This window comes from Sorex fumeus, unplaced genomic scaffold, assembly GCF_029834395.1.
Source record: "Sorex fumeus unplaced genomic scaffold, SorFum_2.1 ptg000013l, whole genome shotgun sequence".
Taxonomy (NCBI): domain Eukaryota; kingdom Metazoa; phylum Chordata; class Mammalia; order Eulipotyphla; family Soricidae; genus Sorex; species Sorex fumeus.
The window spans coordinates 5,881,265-5,901,023 of NW_026606070.1; the positions used below are offsets into that span (position 1 = coordinate 5,881,265).

At 45.8% G+C, this 19,759-nt stretch overlaps 1 protein-coding gene across 1 annotated transcript; it reads left to right on the plus strand.

The window, feature by feature from the left end:
* Nucleotides 1-4,428: 4,428 nt before the first annotated feature.
* On the plus strand, nucleotides 4,429-18,447 carry LOC130020774 (placenta-specific gene 8 protein-like). The gene is made up of 5 exons (XM_056111455.1): nucleotides 4,429-4,485; nucleotides 12,670-12,824; nucleotides 13,652-13,776; nucleotides 14,739-14,853; nucleotides 17,832-18,447. The coding sequence occupies exons 2-4, from the start codon at nucleotides 12,701-12,703 to the stop codon at nucleotides 14,841-14,843; spliced, it is 354 nt and encodes a 117-aa protein (XP_055967430.1). The 5' UTR covers nucleotides 4,429-4,485; nucleotides 12,670-12,700; the 3' UTR covers nucleotides 14,844-14,853; nucleotides 17,832-18,447.
* The last annotated feature ends 1,312 nt before the right edge of the window (nucleotides 18,448-19,759 follow it).

Sequence of the window (19,759 nt, forward strand, 5' to 3'; positions counted from 1 at the left end):
TGATCATAGACAAATGCTGTCATGATCCAAAAGTAACGATGAGACTAGGATCCTGCTAGGGGTAGGAAAGACTATCTGACCTGAGCACTGTAGTCTGAGATTGAGATGGCCCTAGGAGGGCAATTCTCTAAGTTAAAGGTATTTCTTACTGTATCCATACAAAATGATTTATATTATATATTCCTATATTGCTCGAGCGGGCCCAGTAACGTCTCCATTGGAGACTTTGTTGTTACTGTGTCTGGCATATCGAATACTCTCGGTAGCTTGCTGGGCTCTCCGAGAGGGGCGGAGGAATCGAACTCGGGTCGGCCATGTTGGCCGCTTGTAAGGCGAACGCCCTACCCGCTGTGCTATCGCTCCAGCCCTATATATTTGTTGGACAAGGAGAGGAGAAACACACCCAGGTGATTCTGCTCTAGGGTGGGTTTATCTGATAATGACAATCTGTCCTAGAAGGGGCTTTCCCCAAGGGAAAGAATTCTACCCCTATTGATTGTGACCACACCTATGTGTAATTGTTACCCCAACCCCTCATGCTTTGGGATTTAACTAGACTGTAAGAGTGGGCTGAGGGATCGAAATCAGAATCGAGACTCCAGAGAAGGAGGATGAAGGGGCATGGAGAAGGAGAATGAAGTAGCATGGGGGAGGAAGAAGCAGAGGAAGAGGCAGAGGACAGAGACAGGAATAAATGGAGAGAGGATTGGAATAAACTGCAACTAAGACCAACCAGCCTGGCCCTCGTTTCCTTCCTTCACCTGCCCATCACCATCGACCTCCCTGGAGTGGGGGAAGCAGCGTGAGACTACCGAACGCTGGCGGAGGGAGAGACAGAGCCACCGCCGCTGCTGCTGTGCTGTCTTCTTGAGGCAATATTAACTTACAATACAATTTCAGAGTCCTAGAAGGATATGACCTTACAAATGAACAGTTACTGATTGGGGAGGGGGCGGGAATCTGATTAACTGGTTGGGGAGGAGAGCAGAGAGAAGTGGTTACAGATAAACGAAGGAATGGGAATGATTCGGTAGCACTGTGATGGATGCAACCTGATAAACCTAAGTTCCTTGTGGAGAAAGGGAAAAAGGACAAAGCAATGTCATCCTACATCATATGAGTGCACTTTTCAGTATTTGTCGTTCTTCTGATTCATTCCACTTAACATGACCGTCTAGTGCTATTCATGTTGTAGCAAAATGCAAGATCATTTTTTCTTAGAGCTGAGTTTCATTCCATTACTTACACACACACACACACACACACACACACACACACACACACACACCTCACATCTTTCTTTTTGCTTAGAAGACCTGGTATCTGGGGGTGAGGGGAATAAGCTCCAAGGTTGCTTTCAATGATGTTGAATATACCATATGCTGTGAATCCCAGTTGGCTGCATGCCAGGTAAGTGCCTGACCCTGTGCTATACCCTCTAGATCCTGACTGTTGTAAATAGAGCTGCAATAAATTAGGTGTGCATAGATGTTTTCAAGTTAATGTTTTTGTGCTCTTGGTATAGAAGCAAAGAATGGAATTGCTGATACTTGTGATTTTAGTTTGTAAGGAAGTCTCCGTGTAGTGGGGAAATTTGGAGCAGAAGCTAGAAACTAGAAACAGTATCTCTGAGCGACCCATTCTGAAAACTGGGCAAAAATTAATAGTCATAAATCATAGAGTATAGCCAGAGCAGAAGGACCAGATCGATATGTTTGCTTGAGCAGAAATGGAATGGGATCACAGAAACAATTAGTAAAGGTTTATGTGGAACTTAAAATAGAATGCTCCCCTCACTGATTGTATCAAGCATTTGTTATGTTAGCACTGTGTATGTTAGATGAGAAAAATGTTCCCATAAAATTAGGAATTATGAGGACCAGAGCAACAGCAATAGTACAGCAGGTTGGGCTCTTGTCTTGAACACAGCCAGCTTGGGTTCAATCCCCGGCATCCTGTATGGCTCCCCGAGTACCACCAGGAGTGATTCCTGAGTGCAGAACCAGGAGGAACCCCTGAGCATCATCAGATGTGACCCAAACCCCACTTCTCCACCCCACCCAACCCCAAAATACCAAGAATCAAAATTCTGTATCTGAACTATTGAGTTTGTGCCCCACCCATTTTGGCATGAACCAGTGGAATGAGGATATGTAAGTAAAGATAGGTCTCCCTCTGATCTCACATGTGTTTGCCCCTGGTTCTTGGTCAGATTTCTGTAACATCATACTGTTTCTCATAGAGGCTGAACCAGATGTCATTCCCACCAACAGTGAATGTGGGTTCCCTTTTCACTACATCCCTGCTAATGCCAGTTGCTTCTGGGCTTTTAGGTGCATGCTATTCTCACTTCTGTGAAATGATAGATGATTGTCATTTTGATTGGCATCTTACTGATCATCAGTAATGATGAGCACTTCCTCATACACCTGTTACCATCTACATATCTTTTTTAGGAAAGTGCCTGTTTGGGGAATCTCTGTTCTCCCCATTTTTGGATGAGGATGTTTTCTATGGCTGCTGTTGAGTTTCGTGCTTGCTTTATGTATCTTGGATATTATCCCTTTGTCATGTGTATGGTGTCAGAGATTATATCGCTAATAATCTCAGAAACGGGATTTCACCCATGTCAGTTTGACCACAACGTCCCTCCTCCTCCTGCTTTTTCTTTTTTCTTTTCACTTTGACTATATATTGAGGAATGTTCCTTTGGCTCCCATTTTGTTGACAGTTATTATCATGAATTAGTGGTGGATCTTGTCAAAAGTTTTATCTGCATTTATTGAGATGATCACATAGTTCTCATGTTTTCGTTTATTGATATGGTATATTATGTTAATTGACTTGCAAATGTTAAACCATCCTTGCATCCCCAACCCCAGGATGAACCCACTTGGTCATGGTGTATGGTCTTTTTGATGAGTTGTTGAATTCTATTGCTAGTATATTGTTGAGAATCTTTGTGTCTGTGTTCATCAGGGATATCGGACTGAAATTTTATTTTTTTGTGGCTGGAGCGATAGCACAGCGGTAGGTGTTTGTTTGCTTTGCCAACCCGGCCAACCCGGGTTTGATTCCTCCGCCCCTCTCGGGTGAGGAGGTAGCTTGTCGGACACGCCCGCATGGCAAAGCGTGGCAAGCTACCCGTGACGTATTCGATATGTCAAACACAGTAACAATAAGTCTTACAATGGAGACATTAATGAGCCCGCTCGAGCAAATCAATGAACAAGGTAAGGACAGTGCTACAGTGCTATTTTGGTCACACCCAGTGATGTACAGTGATGCACACTCCTGGCTCTGCACTCAGGAATTACTCCTGGCAGTGCTCAGGAAATCATATGGGATGCTGGGAATCGAACCCAGGTCGGCCGCATGCAAGGCAAATGCCCTACCCGCTGTGCTATCCCTCCAGCCCCACCTCCTGCTTTTTTTTTTTTGAGCTACATCACATCCAGTTTCTTTTTAACATCCTTCAAAAAATTTTGTTCATAGTCTTTATGTTTATGATTCTGCAATTTAAACCTTTAAGAAGTTAAACCAACCTCCAAGGTGGCTTGGAATGGCAACGTTTTCCTGCTAGAGCAAAGCTAGAGCAGAACGACACAGCAAGAACATGCGGTGGTGGGCCGGAGAGATAGCACAGTGGGTAGGGCATTTGCCTTGCATGCGGCCGACCCGGGTTCAATCCCTGGCATCCCATATGGTCCCCCAAGCATCGCCAGGAGTAATTCCTGAGTGCAAAGCCAGGAGTAACCCCTGAGCATTGCTGGGTGTGACCCAAAAAGCAAAAAAAAAAAGAACATGCGGTGGTACGTGGAGCGCCTATGTGCCCAGTTCGGAGCTTTATTTGACTGGATTCGTAGCTGCCAATTCCTAGACACTTAAGATTTCTATACTTCAATTTTCCCTGTCAATCAAATGGAGGCAATAACTGTTCCAAACTCAAGGAAGATGCCCTCACCACATTACAGCCCAAGTGCAAGAACAGGAGGAAGCCCTGAGCACCGCGAGGTGTGGCCCCCAAGCAAACCAACCAACCAACCAACCAACAAAACATTATGTCTAATTAGGCCCAATTTCAGAAAACTTTTTTCCCCCCAAGAACAACTGCTTCTAAGTTCCCCAGTAAGAAGATGGCAATAAGGTTCCACCAAATCATAGCTGCTTGCTGGATAAAAGGAAGAAAACAATTGTTTTCGGTTCTTAAATTCTTCAAGGCAGCTCAAACCAGTCAGACAAACTAACAAATCAAATATCCTTCTCCTTAGAAAATGTGGGTGGTCCACACACCGCAGAAAGAACACCCCTTTCCTCTCTGGTAGGAAATGGTTTCGTTTTCAAGTAATAGAAACAGAATAAACAATTGGCTGATCTAGCCAATAAAACCTCTGAACCTGCTCTTCGTTACAACCAGTTCTCTTTTACTTCTTCCTCCCACAGGTCCTCCCCTTCACTCCTCGCACAGACCTCATCTTTGAAACAGTGAGTTCTATGATGTTATCTACTTCTTTAAAAGCTTACTGGGGGTGGGGGGAGACTTTCTTATTTGCTCTGCAGTTTTTTTCTTAGTGAATTGCTTTAAATTTAGAAAATGTCCAGTTCAACAGGTCTGTAGCAAGAATGTGGGATATGACCTGTGAGGGAGCCTGAAAGTTTCACCCAGGGATAAATATAGGTTTGGTAGAGTGTGCCCCGATTTGGCCATTATTTCACGAGTTTTCTTTAGGTTGTTGTTCTTTTCTAATTTCACTATTTTTCGATGCACATACATATATTCTTAGGTTGGTCTCATTTCTTTGTGCTTTGCAATGCTTCACTTGATTTTATCTCTTTCAAATATTTATGGACAGGAGGACTTTGTAGATTTAGTAACTGAATCATAAGAACCCTTGGATTTCCAGGACAAAAGTTTTTTAAAAAGACCGAATGCTTTAGAACTAAATTCTGGTGTTTTACTTACCTGCTTAAAGAGATAGGCTGGGACCATAGCACAGTTTGTAGTCACTTGCCTTGCAGGTGACCTACCTGAATTCGATCCCCGGCATCCCATATGGTCCCTGAGCACTACCAGGAGTGATTTCTGAGTGCAGAGCTAGGAGTAACCCGGGAGCTCAGCTGAGTGTGGCCAAAAAAATAAAAAAATAAAAAAAAATAAAGAGAAAGTTTGCTGTTCTCGTATCATATTTGATAACGATGAAAGAAGAGATTATGAATGACCATATTTCCAAAAAATCAATATCAAAAACACCAGAGAGAAGAAATTTAAGCAATTTTAAGCAATATATTTAGTCGCTAAATTGATTGATAATAATAATATTGACTTTTTCCTGTCTTGGAGATTCTCCTGCATCTCAAGCAGGATGTGGTCAGTTCCCTTCCCTTTGGGGAAGCCCCCGTTCTCTCTGAACATGTCCTCTCACTGTCCCTGTCTCTGTTGTCTCTCTTTCTCTTACACACACACACACACACACACACACACACACTCAATCCTGGCTCATGGGAGTACAGGCCCCCTTCTCAAGGCATTCCATAGCTGAGGAGAGGGGCACCAGGCTGGTTGTGCACTAACGTGTGAAAGCAGAAGCAAGTCCCTGGAGGTTAGAGTGAGGGAGTCCCATGGAGGGAGCTTCTCAAGGAACGTGTGTCACAAAAAAAACTCAGGCCAGAGCCACTTGGCAGAGTCCAATAAACCAACTTTGCAAAGGCAATGGGGTAGACATGTTCTGGGGTTCACCTGAACCTTCACCTGAGGTTTGAACTCTCAGCTCTCTGTCTCTCTCTGTCTCTGTCTCTCTCTGTCTCTGTCTCTATGTCTCTCTCTGACTGTCTCTCTGTCTCTGTCTCTTTCTCTCTCTGTCTGTCTCTCTCTCTCTCTCTCTTTCTCTCTCTCTCTCTCCCCCTCTCCTCAACTCATATTCCGAGGAAGAATTTGGCAGGGGGTGGGGGTGGGGGTGTTAGAGAGGTCCACAGACTGGACCAAGTGCTGTCTCCCCCACGTCCCGAATCAAAAGTGGTGCTTAGCACCGAGCCAGGAGCAGCCTCCGAGCATCACCAGATGAGATGAAGGGGAAAAAAATGGAGCCTGGACAATAGTACAGTGGGTAGGGTGCTTGCCTTGCACACACCTGACCTGGGTTCAATCTCGGCATCCCATACAGTCTCCCCCGCCCACCAGGAGTGACCCCTGAGCACTGCCAGTCAGTGCAAACCTCTGAGTGGGAGACCAGGGTAGGGCTTGGAGGTTCCAGGAAAGCTTTCAAACACTTTCCAGTGCTAAAGAGAGCTCAAGGAAGTTTTCCGACTTCCTGCTACCTGGAAAGGGATAGCACAGTGGTAGGGCGTTTGCCTTGCACGCAGCCAACATGGCCAACCCGAGTTCCATTCCTCCGCCGCTCTCGGAGAGCCCGGCAAACTACCGAGAGTATCTCGCCCGCACGGCAGAGCCTGGCAAGCCCCCCGTGAGGTACTCGATATGCCAAACACAGTAACAACAAAGTCTCCAATGGAGACGTTACTGGGCCCGCTCGAGCAAATCAATGAACAACGGGAGGACAGTGACAGTGACAGAGGCTGGAGGGACACACAGGAGTGAAGGGACTTGTCCTGAATATATCCCCCCCCCCCAGGTTAAATCCTCAGCGCCCCATGTGGTCCCCTAAGCCCCCAGCCAGGCGTAAACCCTGAGCACAGCCAGGTGTGGCCTCCAAACCAACCAAACAAAAGAGTATTAAATGTTTAATAGCTGCACCCAAGATATTTGCGGTTATTTGGAACATGATTACACTTGCTTCTGTCCTCTATTTTGTTGCCACGTAAGGACCCCCAGAAATCTTAAAAAGGATACTCAACCGAGCTGCCAGAGCTTCTGCTTTCTTTGGTCTTACTAAGAAGGAAGCATGGTGCTGTTTGCCTGCAAAGCCTCCGAAGAGAGGCGACAGCACTGCTTGAGAGTAACATCAGCTGGTCGGGCTGTCAGAGGCAGCCTAAGGAATCAGTAACCCGCAGACCTCACAGTAACCCACAGAGAAACACCCACCCCACCCCCAGCTGGGCTCCGCCCAAACCCTTTGGGGCCCCGACTGAGCGTCCCCTTCTGGGAAGAGCTCTGGTCCAGGAAACAGAAACTTAAGCACCTGGAGGTTACACCTGAGGATGCTCGCGCGTGCGCCCAGAGTCCGCTCCCTGCGCGAGGCCAGGGCAGGGGGCTCCCTGCACTGGGGGCGGTGCCTGGGGAACTGTGTGTTGGGGGGGGTCGGGGAGCCCCATCCTGGGGGCAGGACCGCACCCAGAGGCGCAGATAAAGAGTGACTAACACCTACGGGCCTTTTCCGGGGCAGGTATGGACTCACCCAGGGTGGTTGTGTTGGTATGGTGGTGCTGGGATTACAGTACATTGGGGTTTGTCTGTTTTATGGATTTACCACGGGGTTGTAAGACCAGGAAGCTGGGCGCACCCTCAGCCCCGCACCCCGGGTTGTCCTCAGCCACAGTCCCGCCCGCGGGTCACTGGGGGCTTACAGTGAGTTTTGTTTTCTTGTTGCCATGAACTTATATTCTCTCTCTCTCTCTCTCTCTCTCTCTCTCTCTCTCTCTCTCTCTCTCTCTCTCTCTCTCTCTCTCTCTCTCTCTCTTTCTCCTCTCCTTCCCTCCCTCCCTCTCTCCTATTGTGCATCATGGATTGCAATACAATCATGCTTGGTCCTTTGCCAACCTTCAGCACACATCTCCCTTCCAGAGCCGTCCCTCCAACCATGTTTGTCATAATGGTCCCGTCTCTATCCCAACTGACCTCTCCCCCAACCTTTGACATAGGCTTCCAACCGTGGACCATTCCTCCCGCCCCTTGTTTCCATTGTCCTTGGGTGTTACTCAGAATGTGTACATTTTATGACATGCAAAGCCTATCCCATTAAAGCTATTTTAAGAAGCACAAGAGCTGCCCAGTTTCCTGGATTTCAGGGAGCCAGTGGGGCCACCACCCAGTAGTGCTCAAGGCTTACACCTGGTCCTGTGCCCAAAGGTCACTCATGGGGGCACTTGGGGGTTCATATGCTGGGGATCAAACTGAGATTGGTCATGGGCAAGGCAAATTCTTGAACCCCTGGCTCTGTACTCAGGGATTGCTCCTGGCAGTGCTTGGGGGACCGTATAGGATGCCTTGGGTGGAACTGCCTCCCGCTGTCCTATCTCTCAGACCCCCTCTACCGCCTTCTGAACTTTTAGGCCTCTTGGTGCCAGAACCACAATATAGCAGTAGGGCATTTGCCTAGCATGTGGCAGGCCCGGATTCAATCTCTGGCATCCCATATGGTCCCCCCCGCCCGAGAACCCCCTTTATGCAGAGCCAGAGTAACCCCTGAGCATCTCTGGGTGTAGCAAAAACAAACAATTACTGACAGCTAAAAAAAAAAAAAAACACTTTTAGGTCCCAAGAAACATTCCAGGGAATCTTTTACTCTCCCGCAGTCTGTCCTCAAAGTCATCATTTCCCCCATGTACTCCAACTCTGTTCTATTGGCAAATTGTGTTTATAGATCAAGATTGGGCTGGAGCGATAGCACGGCAGGTAGGGCGTTTGCCTTGCACTCGGCCAGAAGGGTCAACCCAAGTTTGATTCCTCCACCCCTCTCGGAGAGCCCAGCAAGCTACCGAGAGTATCTCGCCCGCACGGCAAAGCTTGGCAAGCTACCCGTGACATATTCGATATGCCAAACACAGTAACAAGTGTCACAATGGAGACGTCACTGGGCCCGCTCAAGCAAATTGATGAACAACGGGAGGACAGTGACATTGACAGTGACAGATCAAGATTTGGGCCAATATCGGTTGAGAGCTGCAGAGAGAAGTGCAGGGTCAGGAATGCGGCCTTGCACTGGCCCTCAACCAGGGCAGCCCTGGACGTCCCAAGGCTCCTCCTGGTGTTCCTGTTGAACTGTCCAGGCTGCCCGCCCAGTCAAGCACCATCAGGCATGGCCCCAGTGCAGCCTGGGCGTTACTTGGGCGGTAGCCCCGAAACTGGGTTGCTCTCCCTTCTAGAACAAAGCTCAATGAATAAATCTAGGAAATGGATTTATGTTTACAGACATTTCCGTGTGTGTGTGTGTGTGTGTGTGTGTGTGTGTGTGTGTGTGTGTAAAATGCAAAGCTGCTTTTGGTAACCGGACAGCTTCCTGTAAACGCATCTAATTTTTCTTAACCATGGCCTGTTTATCAACATCTGCCCTGACACGTTTGCTCAGGAAGCTCACGACACCTTCCCCATAGGCGTCTGTCCTTTCCACGTCAACTCGGTTACACGAAGAGTTAGAGTACCACAAGCTCTCCAACCCTCACCTCCGTCGAGACCCTTGCCCACAAGCCCCTCGCTGTTCTTTCTGTCCAGCTGCCCACCCTGGGCACGGCGTGTGGCCTGCACACCCTGTCGAGGGCTGGATAGAACAACTGCTTCACTTTTCTGTGCTTGCATGTGATTTCCTGCTGTGTGTGGGGGCGGGGTCCTCAGAGACCCCCCCAAGGGAACGCACGTGTGTGTGTGTGTGTGTGTGTGTGTGTGTGTGTGTGTGTGTGTGTGTAAAATGCAAAACTGCTTTTGGTAACTGGACAGCTTGCACCAGTGTGGGTGCAAGCACGAGCTTATACCTCCAACCCCATCCAGTAACAGGATCATTCTAGCCTCCCTCCCATCCATATATGTTCTTTTTTTCCCATGAGAGATGAAAAGCCTTAATCTCATTTTCCACCATGTAATTATCAAATCAAATCTAATGTGTATTTAGATAGAATGTATATATAATTACTTAATCGAATATTGCTAACTCGTATTTCTCAATGTAGGCAGAGAATTTGAGCTCTCATTCACTGATATGTTTGGTTAATGTATGTATATTTATATTTTAGTGTCTTGGTTAGTTCTAATATTCAGTAAGTGAGTAATAGGTGAATGCCTCAATCTCATTATCTTATTATCTCATTCTTACATTGGACAATCTGGCAGGCTACCCAATGTTACCTGCACACACGGCAGAGTCTTGGCAAACTCCCCATGGCGTACCCAATATGCCAAATACCAGTAACAACGATGGGTCTCATTCTTCTAACCCTGAAAGATCCTTGAATATGGCACTTTTTAAAATCTCAGGGCTAGGACCAAGGAGACGTTTCTGGGGCCTGCTCGAGGCAATCGACGAACAACAGGATGATCATGATCGTGACCTCAATCTCAAAAAAAAAAAAATTGCTAACCTATACCTCTGTGAAAAATAAGTTTGCTAACCATAGCATAAAATATGTGTAAATGTTTTTTTGTTCTTTGTCTTACATGTTAGGATGAAACGACTGCTTTCCAAAGTTGTAACTTCTAGTTCATCAGTACCACCCGCTGCAGGACAGATAAAGTTAGGCTTACAAATGCTTCATGTGCAAAGCCTGAACTGGAAGAAATTAAGAGGGAAAAGTAGAAGCAGACACAGGGAAATTTAGAGGCAGGACCTCTGAATCACCCCTTCTAGAAGTTGGGTAAGACAAAGGGTCCATAAATCATAAACTACAGTAGGCTCAGGGCAGGGTGCAAGAGTGCTCAGGTTATCTGAACAACGAAGGCATCAGAGAGATAATTAGCACTTGTCCATATAAAACTGAAAGCAAATTGCCTTAATCACTGATAGGATCGATTATTATATATGTTAACAACCATGGTAGCACCACAATGTTAGATGTCACTGTCACTGTGACTGTCCTCCCGTTGTTCATCGATTTGCTTGAGCGGGCCCAGTAACATTGTGAAACTTGTTACTGTGTTTGGCCTATGGAATACGTCACGGGTAGCTTTCCGGGCTTTGCCGTGCGGGCAAGATCCTCTCGGTAGCTTGCCAGGGATGGAAAATATTTCCCTTCGAGGCAGGTAGCTTGAAACTGGCCTCTGGAAGTTTTTTTATGAGCTGTGTTTGTGGCTTGATCCTTTATGGCCGTATCCAGGTGGAGTCCGCATGTGTAAATAAACTCCCTTTTACTTCTTCAATGCCAAAAAATAATATATTGTTTCCAGGACCAGGAAGATAGTCCAGATGGTGGACTGCTTGTTTTGCATGTGGAAGCCCTGGGTGGGACCCCTAGCACCAAATGTTCCTCCAAGTACTGCTGGGAATAAGCTCAACCACTGAGCCTGCACAAACCCCAAGTGCCACCTGGCATAGCCCAAAAACCCACAGAAAAGGTTTTCCCACATGACAGATCACTTTTTCCTTCCCCACGTCCTTCACTGCTGTCCTAATACTAACTCTCTGTGAATGTTTCCAGTCTCTCCGGTGTTCCTTTCCCATTCTGGTTGATTTTGACTGACCCCTTCCATGTTGCCTTGATTTGTAAAGCATCGGCTTGCTTCACAGAGTCAGAGACACACAAAAGACACACCTGGAAAAGCATCTCCCCACCCTATTATTCAGTTTCTACTGTCCTAGTCTTCCCCCTCTCATTTACCCTCAACAGAACCAGCTGCATTTGCGTCCAGATTATTCCGAAGTGCACTTTGGAGCAGATGCACGCTTTCTTTTTTTTCCTGTAATTTCTCAGCAAGGAATGTCACACAGTATGCTGCTGTGTGTCACTTTCTTCACTTTTCATCCTTCAAACCATGATGAGTTTGGAGGTTTGGCGGAGGGCTCTCAAACAGTGCTCAGGCCGCCAGGAAGTTCCCTCCCAGTGGTGCTCTGAGCAATGGGCAGGTCAGGGCCCAGCCCAGCAATGCAATGCCACACCCTTCCAGCCCTCTGGGCCACCCTGCAGTGTTTGGGGCCCTTCGGGACTGTGCCCAATGGGGCCGGGCTAAACTCAGGATCTTGTGCGTGCCAGATGTGGGCTCCAGCCCTCTGCGCTAGCTCCGTGGCTCAAGCCCATCCTCAGTTCATGGAGACTGTCCTCCATTCTTTTTAAAATGTTTGCAATAGGGGGGAAAAAAATCTCTGCCATGAGCCCTGTCATAACTCTCCTGGACATAAAGCCCTGAATTAATTGCAGTAGTTTATCAAAACACACAATGTTACTATGAATACGCCCCTGCATATTTATGTGTGTCTGTGTGTGTCTGTGTGTGTTTCCATTCTTAGACTTAGACTACAATGAATTTGTAGGGATGGGATTATTGATAGTAAGTAGGAAGAGTAATGGAATCAGTAGTAAATGTTGTTTGTTCTGTTGGGGGGAGGTGCTCAGGGCTTGCTCCTGGCTCTACTCTGGGGTCACTCCTGGTGGTGCTCAGGGGAACTAGATGAGGTGCCAGGGATTCTAACAGGTCTGTGGGGTGCAAGGCAGGGCCTTCCTGCTGTATCATACACAGACTGTGCCATATCCTACTGGGATAAACACTATCTCTGAGAAGTGACTATTCAGAGTCCCGTTGGCTCTTACAGGCTACTTCCCACCACCATTGGCTGGTTGGTTTCCCAGGCGTTTGTGGGGCCCTGATCCCCGTGTGAAGGGCGGGCACAGCGCTGCGGGGAGAAACACCTGCTCATCTCACCAGGCCAGTGGCTTTCTCCCCCGGGGCCCTGTGCTCAGAAAGGCGGAGCCAGAACGTTCTCCGGTGATTCCCCCAGCAGTGCCCAGTGAGCCGCTGCACGCCAACAGCCACCACCTGCTCGCCCCTTACTCAGGCAACGCTTTGTTTTTCAGCCCCTCGGTCTCCACGGACCCTGCGTCGAAAATGCAAGCACCCGTGCAGCCGACACAGCCCGTGGTGATCGTGACCCAGCCCAACTACGGGGCGGCACCCCAGATGTCCAACTGGCAGACGGGCATGTGCGACTGCTTCAGCGACTGCGGAGTCTGTAAGTGCGCGCTCGCACGTGTGTGCGTGTGTGCGTGTGTGCACGTCTGTGCGCACGTGTCAACCATGTGAGTGTGTGTGCTTGTGTGTGTGACCACCGCTGACCTTAACAGATGCGTGAGGACCAGGAGACAGGCCAGGGGTCAAGCACTTGCCTTGCAGGAGGCCACGGGGGGTTCGATCCCCAGCACCACATAGGGTTCCCCAAGCATCACCAGGAGTGATCCCTGAATACAGAGCCGGGGGTAGGCCCTGAGCACCACGGGTATGGCCGGATGCTCTTTCCATGCCAAGAGCAACCCTGCTTCAAGATTGACACACACTCCAGGAACAGTCCTATTCCTGGAGTCAGCTCAGGAGTTAAATAGCACCCAGTGCAGGTGGCCAACCCAGATTCAATCCCCAGCATCCCAAAATCAAAATAAAGAAATAAAATAGAAGCCTACTTTCCAAGGTACAGTTCTTTTTGAAAGGACTGGGTAGGAAGAAGGAAAAGCTACTATAAAGATGAGCAAGAGGGGTTGGAGCAATAGCACAGCGGGTAGGGCGTCTGCCTTGCACATGGCCAACCCGGGTTCAATTCCCAGCATCCCATATGGTCCCCCGAGCACCGCCAGGAGAAATTCCCTAGTGTAGAGTCAGGAGAAATTCCTGTACATCTCCGGGTGTGACTCAAAAAGAAAACAAAATACCTGAATAAAAGTGCTGAGGCCAGGCTTGGTGGCAGGATGCATGGCAGAGCGCGCTCCCGGGGCTGCTGTGTGCTCGGGCAGCAATAGCTACACTGTGTGTGGGCGCGAGTAACGGGCTCTGCTCTCCCGCCCGCAGGTCTCTGCGGCCTGTTCTGTTACGAGTGCCTTGCCTGCCAGGTGGCAGGTGACATGAATGAATGCTGCCTGTGCGGGACCAGTGTCGCCATGAGGACCCTCTACCGGACCCGCTACGGCATCCCCGTGAGTCTCCTACCGTGAAGTCTCCCACCACTCTCAAAATAATGCTTACGAACAGGGAGCATTTGGTGCTGACCTCCTCTGAGTTTTCTACAAATTTCCTAGACGTGAACTCTTGTAGTCAGTGGCTGCAAAAAATCCTCTGGCTACAGTTTCTTTGAAAACACTAGAAGATAAACAACTTTGGGGTTGGAGAGATCGCACAGTGGGGAGGACGTTTGCCTTGCACGCAGCGGACCCGGGTTCAATTCCCAGCATCCCATATTGTCCCCCAAGCACCACCAGGAGAGATGCCTGAGTGCAGAGCCAGGAGTAACCCCTGTGCATCCGCGGGTGTGATCCTCGCCCCTCAAAAAAAAGTGTTGTGCCTGTGGTTTGGACATTTGATTCTGTCATTCACTAACAACACTGATGTACCTGAATCCCTTGACGTGGCTCCGTTTTTCTCATCTACCTCTTCTCCCCCGTTTCCCTTCACCGTTTCTTTCCTTCTCCTCCCTGTATTCTGGGGCCAAGGTTGATTCAGGTATTCCCCCTCTAAAACACTGCATTTCCTCAGAGTTACTCTACCACATAGAAGTGATTTCCTGTTTGTCCTTCTTCTGGCTTACTTCACTCAACATGGTAACTTCCAGTTCCATGCATGTTGCAGCAAATTTTATGATTTCATCATTTCTTAGAGTTGTCCAAGAATTCTGAGATTTCATTTCCTGAAACTCCTTTATTTTACCGTCCTGTTCATCATTTGGTTGGATGTCTTCTATTTTCACAGTATAGGAACTGCTGTCATAAAGACACCAAGATTTTGTGGAAGAATTCACAAATGCTCCCACACGTTGTCCTCTCTAGTTTCATCCAAATGAGTTCAAGAACCAATACATTTTGCTTCTCTTTCGAACTCATGTGAAAACCCCTGTTTCCAAGTAGATGGATTGTACATTTTTTTTTCTTTTGTGTCTTCACAGGGATCCATTTGTGACGACTTTCTGGTGACCCTTTGCTGTCCTCTTTGTTCTCTTTGCCAAATTAAGAGAGACATCAATAGAAGGAGAGCCATGCACGCTTTTTAAAAAACTCACGGTAAGTTCCAGAATCTATGGATTTTTGTTCCAAATATAAATGAGATGTTGCAAATGAGGCAATCTTTTGAATAACAAATCGGTCCTAGCAATTCTCAGGTCTCACACATGTTGTCTTATAATAAAGTAGACTTGAATTTTGTCTTCTGAAGAAGACATCTCTTTTCATTCTCTCGTGTGATGTAACACAGCACCAAAGCTTGGGCAGCATTAACAACAAAAATTGATTTCTTGTACCGTAGTGAAAGGGAGATACCTAGATCACCCTTGACCTCAGTGTTTACAGAGGAGAAGTACAGGGAAGGAAAGAAGTCAAGGAGGAAGAAGAAAATGGGAAGTAACGGGTAAAAAGGCACCAGGGCTTCAGTTATGCTGGTGGTCCGGGTGAGGGGTACAGTCAGATATCCAAAACACAGACTCAGGGGCCAGCACAGTGGATAGGGCGTTTGCCTTGCATGCAGCCTGGGTTCGATCCCTGGCATCCCCTAAGGTACCCTGAGCACCGCCAAAAGTAATTCCTGAGTGTAGAGTCAGAAGTAACCCCTGAGGTGTGACCCAAACAGAAAAAAAAAAAAGTCGACTGAAAACATTGCATCTAAGCTGCAACCACGGGAACTCTGTAACGTGTCTATCAAGTTCACAGGCGAAATGGAGAAGGAGTTGGGAGGAAATCTGGGAACACTGGTGGAGGGAAGATCACCTTGGTGGTGATTGGTGGAGGTGGGGAAGTTCAAGATCTACTGACAGACAGCTGAGATCCTCTGTGAGGTTCTTGCCTCACTCACCTTCTAGTCCCTGCCCCCTCCAGAGTTCAGAGAACTCCCAGAGGTCACCTCTCTTACAAGCAGTTCCTGAGGGGCGCCCTCACTATTTGATCTCTTATGAAACTGATCATCTCCCTAAGGTTTGATCTCCTAAAACTATCAGATTAGGTCTAGGGTTCAACACACACACACACACACACACACACACACACACACACACACACATTAATTATATAACAATATTTTAAGTCATATTTTAGTAAAGTAGATGAATGGTGACTTTTCTAAATTTCTCAGAATCTCCTTGGTTTATCGATAAAGCATTTTCTACTTCTAAAATGCCAGAGAGAAGGAAGACGTAGAAAATGTGCTCCTTTCCAAGACAAACTGACAGAAGAAACTAGCAATTACTAAACAATAGAGCAAACAAAAATTACCTGTTAAGAGAACTGACTGGGGCATAAAGCATTCACCAACAATGAGGGAAGGTTGAGCAGAAAATCCCTGTTGGAAAAGGTGAAGTCTGAAGGAGGGATATAGGATTTATTTTTTGAAATGTGATTTTGAATTTCACCTTTCAAAATTTAGTCATGTTCAACTGTGTTTTCCAAGATTTTCAGAAATAGCTCTCAAAGATTTAGTAAAATAGGAGTTGAAATCAATACATGAGTCCAGTATAGGATATATCTTGAGTATGGACAGAAAACATTAGGATTTTCATTGTTGGCAATATTTACTTCCTTTCTCGAGTGAAGGAGGACTTTTGTAAAATAACTCTTGGGAGATCTGTTAACACATTAATTCATTTGAAATTAAAGTATCAAATACCTAATATTATGTAGGTCTTGGTGCCATGAGGTAGAGGAATAATTAATCTTCTTCTCCTGTTAAACAAGCCCCTAAATAAAACACAGAGTTTAACTACCAATACCTTTAGTCAAAGTGCTATTTTATGATCAGAGAAAAAAAAGAGTCTTTCTCCTTTTACTGCTTTGAAGTATCTATCTCAGTGTTCCTAGCTTTGACTCAGCTGGGACCATACAATATTGATCAACCAAAAAAATACTCCCAACTTTAGAGATCAAATAACTGAAATGGGAGAATAAAGAGATAAATACCAAATGGTAATATGTTTTTGTTAAAAATAGATTGAGCACTGAGTACAACCTGGTGTGACCCAATAACTAATTAAAAAAAAGAAATTGATTAAATAAATGAAACAAAAATGGCTTGCAACAAAGGAACAAAGGACTCAACTATTAAAAAAAAAAGCTCACAATAACCAACATTGGAAAAATTTGAGAACTAAATCTAAATAGGGTAATGCTGGATTATAACTCAATTAAATACCTGAGTTCTGCTATGAATACATGATCAAGTAAACAGACAAGTGGAAACTAGACAAACATCTCAGAACTACAGAAAAAAATTCTGCTTATAGATACCCCTCCTTCAAGTACACGGAGCACTCATCACCCTAGTCCTTCTGAGTGAAGTGAGTTTGTATAGTCAATTTTTTCCCTAAGAATATAATATCTAAGAAAGGGGTTGAGGAGAGAGAAAGGGAACCTTTACAATGGAAAAAACTATCAAAACGACTTAAGAGATTGTTAAAATTAACCTTATCCAGGTTGTTTGACGCCCCCCCCCACTGTGCACCTCAAATCCAAGTGTAGCTCCCCCAAGAAGTTAATTTGATTATGATAAATTCTACCTAGACCCCTTAAAGGGTGTGATGTGAATGGCACTTTATCTTGGTATTCTTTCCTCTCCATCCTACAATTCTAGTCTACTCTTGAGAAATAAACATCAGACCAATCCAAACTGAGGCATAGTCTCTGGCTTGGCAAGCATTCCTCAGAACTGCCAAGGTCATTGAAAACAGGGAGCATCCAAGAAATGATCACAATCGCGGGTCATGGGCCCAAGGGAAGTTGATGCCTTTGAAGGCACGCGCTTTCCTGGATGGGATCTCAGAGCAAGAAAGGGGCACTTGAGCAACCTGTATAAAGTATGCACTTGGACGACTCATAATGCATCAACATTGCTTCCTGGGGATGAGAAATCTACAGCCATACATGTTGATGGGCGAGAGGATGCACGGAGCACAGGGAACTCTCTGGACTGTCTTTGCAACGCTTCTAAAATCTAAATAATTATAAGTCAAGTTTAGGTGGGTTGAGAATACGCAACTTACTTTTGTGTGTCTTTATAGGTGAAGAGTTCTTCACGAAGTGACTAAAATCAGAAGACCTCCTCAGCTTGACTACTTCTCCACCTTTCGCAATTGAAATCTGATCGATATGTCTAACCATAATAATGATGCTATTATGAATTTTTCCTTTGGGTCACAGCCAGCTGTGCTCAGGGGTTACTTCTGGCTCTGCACTCAGGGACCACTACTGGAGGTGCTTGGAGGAACCATATAGGATCCGAAAGATCAAACCAGACTCAGCCCATACAAGACAAATGCCCTCCCCACTATACTGTCACTCTGGCCCTGGATTTTTTAGTTTTTTAAATTTCCCTTAGTTTTACTAAACCGTCCAGCTTAGTTTCTCCTTCCTTTCCTATTCTTACATGTCTGTCTTATGAATTTTGTATTTCATCTAAATTTAGACCTAATAAAAGATGCTACTAATTTTAACCTTTATTTCTTTGCTCTCAATAACATATCTAAAGTCATTGGTTAATTTTACAAGTCAGTTCCACAATTTTGTCTAGTACTTTGCTTTCTTTACAAGAGATTTTTGTCCACGCAACACCCGTCTCTTTCATCTAAGAACTTTGTGAGTGGATTGGGGTAGAGGGTGGGAAAGCTATAGAGAGCTAATAAAAGACACATAATGTCCTTTAGCCAAAAGTTTGCTTTCATGTTTGTCCTATGAATATTACAAAGCAATATTTACTGATTTCCAGCTGCCTATCTGATGCTTTGTGTTTTTTTTTTTAAATTTTTTTGTTCCAGGCATCATACCTAAGTTTCACATGCAAGGAAAGTGCTCTACCACTCTCTTTCTTTTTTAATAGGACGCATCAAGCAAGTAATAAAAACTCAATTCTCAAATTCAATGTGGCTTAATTCAACACGACTTAGTTTCATTATCTTCCAATACAGACGTACATACATAGAAACATCTGTTGATGTTTTTTGTTCTGTCCCTGTGCAACAACGTCCTGATGAAAATCTTTTCTCCTCATCACTTTTAATTTTCCTCCTACACCTTTTTTTTTTTTTTTTGGAGAGTCAGGGCTAACTCCTGCCTCTGTGCTCAGGGATCACTTCTGTTGGGGCTCAGGGGACCATATGTGGTTCCAGAGATCAAATTCATGTTGGCTACATGCAAGGCAAGGCCTACCTCCCTTACTATTACCCTAGACCCTACTATTACTCTAGACCTTCCTCCTTTTGCTTCTGATAGGATCTTCTTTTCTCCATGAGTCTAGCTAAGGTCTGTCAATCTTGTTTATTCTTTACGGGAGTGAGGGAGTGAGGGAGCTATTCATTCCATTGATCTTTTGTATATTCTTGTATAGTTTTTTTAAAATAAATTTGTATATTCTTTGGTATATTCTTTTATAATTAAAAAGGCATATTCTTTTGTAATTTTTTAATTTAAGAAAACCTTGATTTACGAAGTTATCTGTAGTTGAGTTTTAGTCATATACTATTTCAGCACCAATCCAACCACAGTTGTTCCCTGCCCCTCATCTGCCATCTGGTGGTCGCAGCTTAATCTCAGGCTTTCTGTGCTGCGGGGTCTGTGCTTGGATGTGTAACTCTCCCACCCTCGTACATTGTCAACCGAACTGCAGCCCAGACCCCTCTTCCCTATTACTTCCCTTTCTCATCTTCTTCCATGGCAACCCCCAGATTTCTTTCCTTCTTTTTTCCTTCTTTCTGAGCACTGGGGTCAAGGGTATCCCCCCTTAACTGCTTTCCCCCTTCCCTCATCCAGTATTCTATATGCACAGATAAGTAAGATCACTTGTGTTTGTCTTTCTTCTGCTGGCTTACTTCACGCGACATGTTATCTTCCGGTTCCAACCAGGTTGCAACTTGCTTGATTTCATTTTTCCTGTCAGCTGGGCAGCAGTTCATTGTGTGTATACACCACATCTTCAGAATCCATCCACCTGCCA